This window comes from Vombatus ursinus, unplaced genomic scaffold (assembly GCF_900497805.2).
Source record: "Vombatus ursinus unplaced genomic scaffold, bare-nosed wombat genome assembly UNPS02014817.1, whole genome shotgun sequence".
Lineage (NCBI taxonomy): Eukaryota > Metazoa > Chordata > Mammalia > Diprotodontia > Vombatidae > Vombatus > Vombatus ursinus.
In genome coordinates, this window is record NW_020954595.1 from 1,313,490 (window position 1) to 1,317,308 (window position 3,819).

Sequence of the window (3,819 nt, forward strand, 5' to 3'; positions counted from 1 at the left end):
CCCTAAGTCAGATAGAGCTTTGGGACAGATACATTGATCTTGTTACCAAGATGAAGTAGTTTAAAAAGAAAGCTACCTAATTAGAACCTGGAGGCTTTAATTAGTTGACTAATTAGTTGACTGTTCAATGATTCAAAAGATCTTTTCCCAAGAGGATAAAATTCTGGTTGCTGATAGATACTTCTTGAAATAAAAAGAAAGCAGTGGACCTAGTCTGATGACTGAGTAGGTGAGGGCCAGCTAAAGTGTTAAAGTCTAGGCTCTAAGCTAAAAGAGAGATGTCAGAGCCTACTCTTACAAGGAAAAGGTAGCAACTCAGCTGAGGATTCTAAGCTCAACAGGTGACAGCAGAAAGAGGCTGGGAATACCAATGAGTATGTACCTAGCTGAGACCATAAAAGCAGAAGAATATTGCCTAACAGAGACAATGCTGTCAGCAGAGGTCAGACTGCAGGGGATGACAGCTCCAGATGACATCAGCAGCCTTGCAGCATCAAAATATAAGCTGCACTGGTTTTGCACAGATTCTGGGCACATATGTTCTCTATATGAGTGCTTTCCCCAAAGCACCCTAGCCACAGATGTTCCCTTGTTTCTCACCTTCCTTGTGTGTGCTAGCCAAATGTGATCACTATGGGCATCCACTTTTCTTAGTGAAGGTGTGTATATTTGTGGAAGAGTGTGCCCCAGGTTTTTAGTTTTTTTTACCGCTGCTTTTCTTCCTATCCTATTTTATTAAATACCATTGCTTCGAATTGTCCTTTGGGTGATTAGTAAAAATAAACACATTGGGAGGAGGGGGTTCATGAGTTGTGATTTTGAGTATATATGGACCACTGAGTATTGTGGACCTGGGGTAGCTTTTCTGGGAGCCCCATGCAGAAGAGGGAGTTGTCCCAGGTATTGAGTGTATTAATAAATTATTATTGCTCTTTGTTGCAAAATGATACAAACTAGGCTTCAGACCCAATACATCTACCATTGTATGTGAACATGGTTCCTCATTGTACGTGCTTTTCCTCAATGCCAAAATTCCTTCCGATATTCCACTCCTTTTGTAGCTGATACAGGTGCAGGAAAGGGAGTAGGGCATGACTCTATTAGGCTTTTCTTTATAACACATCTACATAGATGAACCTTCTGGTTTACTAATGTCAGGTCAGATTGATCATCACAGTTACATTAATCCACAGTAGAACTCAATCTTTGGAATGATGATTTTTGTTGTAATAGGTGTCTACTAAATTAGAAAGACTAAAAAGTACATCTGCATATGTCTCTATCAACAGATGGTTCTCTTTCAAGGTTTGCAAATGGCTTAACATGCCATTCCTTGTTTTTTTTTTCTCCTCTATTTTTTCTACTTCTTCACTCTTCATTCCCTTTCACTGCTATTGACTCTAGCAAAGAAGACACAATCTAGGAAGGAATCTGGGAGAATCATAGAAATTAGAGTGGGAAGAGACCACAGACATCATCTCATCTTACCTCTATGCAAAGGAGGGCACTGAGGCCCAGGGAGGTTAAAAAAAATGATTTGCCCAAGATCACTCATATAGAAAGATAGGATTCAATTCTTGAACCTAAAAGCCATCTGACAAAAAGTTATTCATTGGAAATTGATAGCCAAGGAAAGTAAGGAGATGAGGAGAATGGCTGATCAGTGTTGAGGAAGAATAGAAACTCAAAGTCTTCTGACTTCCAAGACTAGCCTTCTATCTTCTCTGTCATCCCACTGCCAGAATTTCCCAGAGGTGGAAGTGAGGAAGGACACAGCAGACACAGAGGGGAGATGAAGCATTATTCTAACAGAAAGGACAGGTCAGAAGGTATGGCTGGACGTAGGGGGTGCTAAGGGGAGTGATGTGTGATTAGTCTGAGTTTGTATGTTTGTGTTTATCCTATGGGTAAGGGGGAATCCATAATGCTTCTTGAATACTGGAGTGGCAAGGTCAGAACTTCTAGGTAGCCCCCCCCCAAAAAAACCCCAACTAGTGTCATTTTAGGCTGCCTTAGGAGAAGGCACAGTGAAAACTCGGAATGAAAGCATTTGTGTTTGATTCCAGGGCTAACAATGATAACAACGAAGACATGAGATTTTCCAGCCTCGTGGAAAATTTGTCTGGCAGTTTGAAGTAAACCAGTGGCGGAGCCTCTTTGGAGAAGAGAATACAGAATACGGTATCAACTTCACTAGGGCAGGGACCTAAGGCTGGTCCCTTCAGTTTTTAATGCTTAGGACAAGGGCAGGGACAGTGAAAGGGCCTACTCAAGGGTCGAAAAGAAGGGAAAGGGGGGAGATTAGTGAGAAAGGAAGCAGAGCTGAAGAGGCATGGTCAAGATGAGCTCTCCTCAATTTCCTGACAGTCGGCAAGCATTTACTAAATGACTACTATTTGCCAGGTATTGAGACTGCAAAGAAAGGAGTCAAACGGTCCCTGCCTTCGGGGAGCTTCCAATCTTTGAAGGGAGACAAGAAGTACCTATATGGGTACCTACAATACAAATACAAACGTGATTATTTGGAGGTATGGCACAAACGATCAGGAGCTGGGGATTGGGGGCGGGGAGGTCTGGTTTACTAACAACGCCCCCTCCTTCAGTTAGGTCCTCCCCGGATGATAAAAATCCCCGGGCAGAGCAGAAGGAGATGGGACAGGATTTTCTTCCTGGGAACTGGAAGGCCTTCTGCCCCTAAAGGAAATCTGGTTTTCCTTCCCAGGTACTCTACGCCAGACGGCTCCAGGGAGAACCCTGACACGCTGGGAAGAAAAGGCACTAAGGAGGTGGATGACCAACCAAGGCAAGGCGGAGGTCATGGAGCCCAGCGGCATCCCGGGGTATCCTGGCAGCCTCCATTCCTTCCTCATTAAAATCCAGCTGCCGAGCCATTTACTGGGCGCCCCCCCGGGTCCCCGCTCACATTCCGGGCTTCTCAGGCAGAACAAACCAGCCTAACTTTGGGGAGCACGAGATGGGGGGAGACAGGGACGTCCGGAGGGCTGGAGAAGGCAGGGTGCCGCCCCTCGTTCCCCCTCCTTTTTCCTTCTTGGTGCAGCTCCGGGTCCTGGAAAGCCCAGGAGGAAGGAGGGGGCTGGTCGGAGGGGGGCCCCGGGTTGGCAGGCCCGCCCCTCCCCGGAGCGCATGCTCTGAGCGCTCCTCTCCGACCCCTCCTCCTTCTCCGACCCCTCCTCTTCATCCCTCCTCCTCTTCCCTCCCCCTCTTCCCTCCCCAGGTTGCCAGAGGAGCTCAGCGGCTGCAGCAGCCGGAACCGTTGGGGCAAGCAGCAGCCGCAGCAGCCGCAGCAGCACCCACCGGCATCGGCAGGGGCACCCACCGGCAGCGGCAGCGGCACCCACCGGCATCGGCAGGGGCACCCACCGGCAGCGGCAGCAGCAGCGGCATCGGCCAGCAGAGCGCAGTCCCGAAGAGGCAGCGCTCGGCCCGGGGGCCCGTGCCGTCCCACCGGGCGGCGGAGGCTGCGCTCCCCCGAGCTCTCGTTCTGCCTGCCCGGCTGCTGGCCCCGGCCCCGGCCCCGGCCCCGGCCCCGGCCCCGGCCCCGGCCCCGGCCCGTCCACCATGGCTCCCTGGCTGCAGCTCTGCTCCTTCTTCTTCACCGTGAACGCCTGCCTGAACGGCTCCCAGCTGGCCGTGGCCGCCGGGCCGGGCAGGAGAGGGCCTCCCGGGGACACCTGCGGCTGGAGGGTGAGTCCGCGAGCCGGACCCGGGACCGGCCGGGACCGAGGGGGCGGGGAGGCAGGAGGGAAGCAAAGAAGGGAGGGAGGGAGGGAAGAAGGGAGGAAGGAAGGAAAGAAAGGA

General features: G+C 50.7%; 1 protein-coding gene across 1 annotated transcript in view; it reads left to right on the forward strand.

The window, feature by feature from the left end:
* The first annotated feature begins 3,579 nt into the window (after positions 1 to 3,579).
* The window catches only part of IL17RD (interleukin 17 receptor D), a 79,454-nt gene continuing 79,214 nt past the window's right edge, over positions 3,580 to 3,819 (forward strand). The window contains exon 1 of the mRNA XM_027835933.1: positions 3,580 to 3,705. Within this exon, the coding sequence (XP_027691734.1) occupies positions 3,580 to 3,705 (126 nt within the window). The remainder of the gene's footprint in view (positions 3,706 to 3,819) is intronic.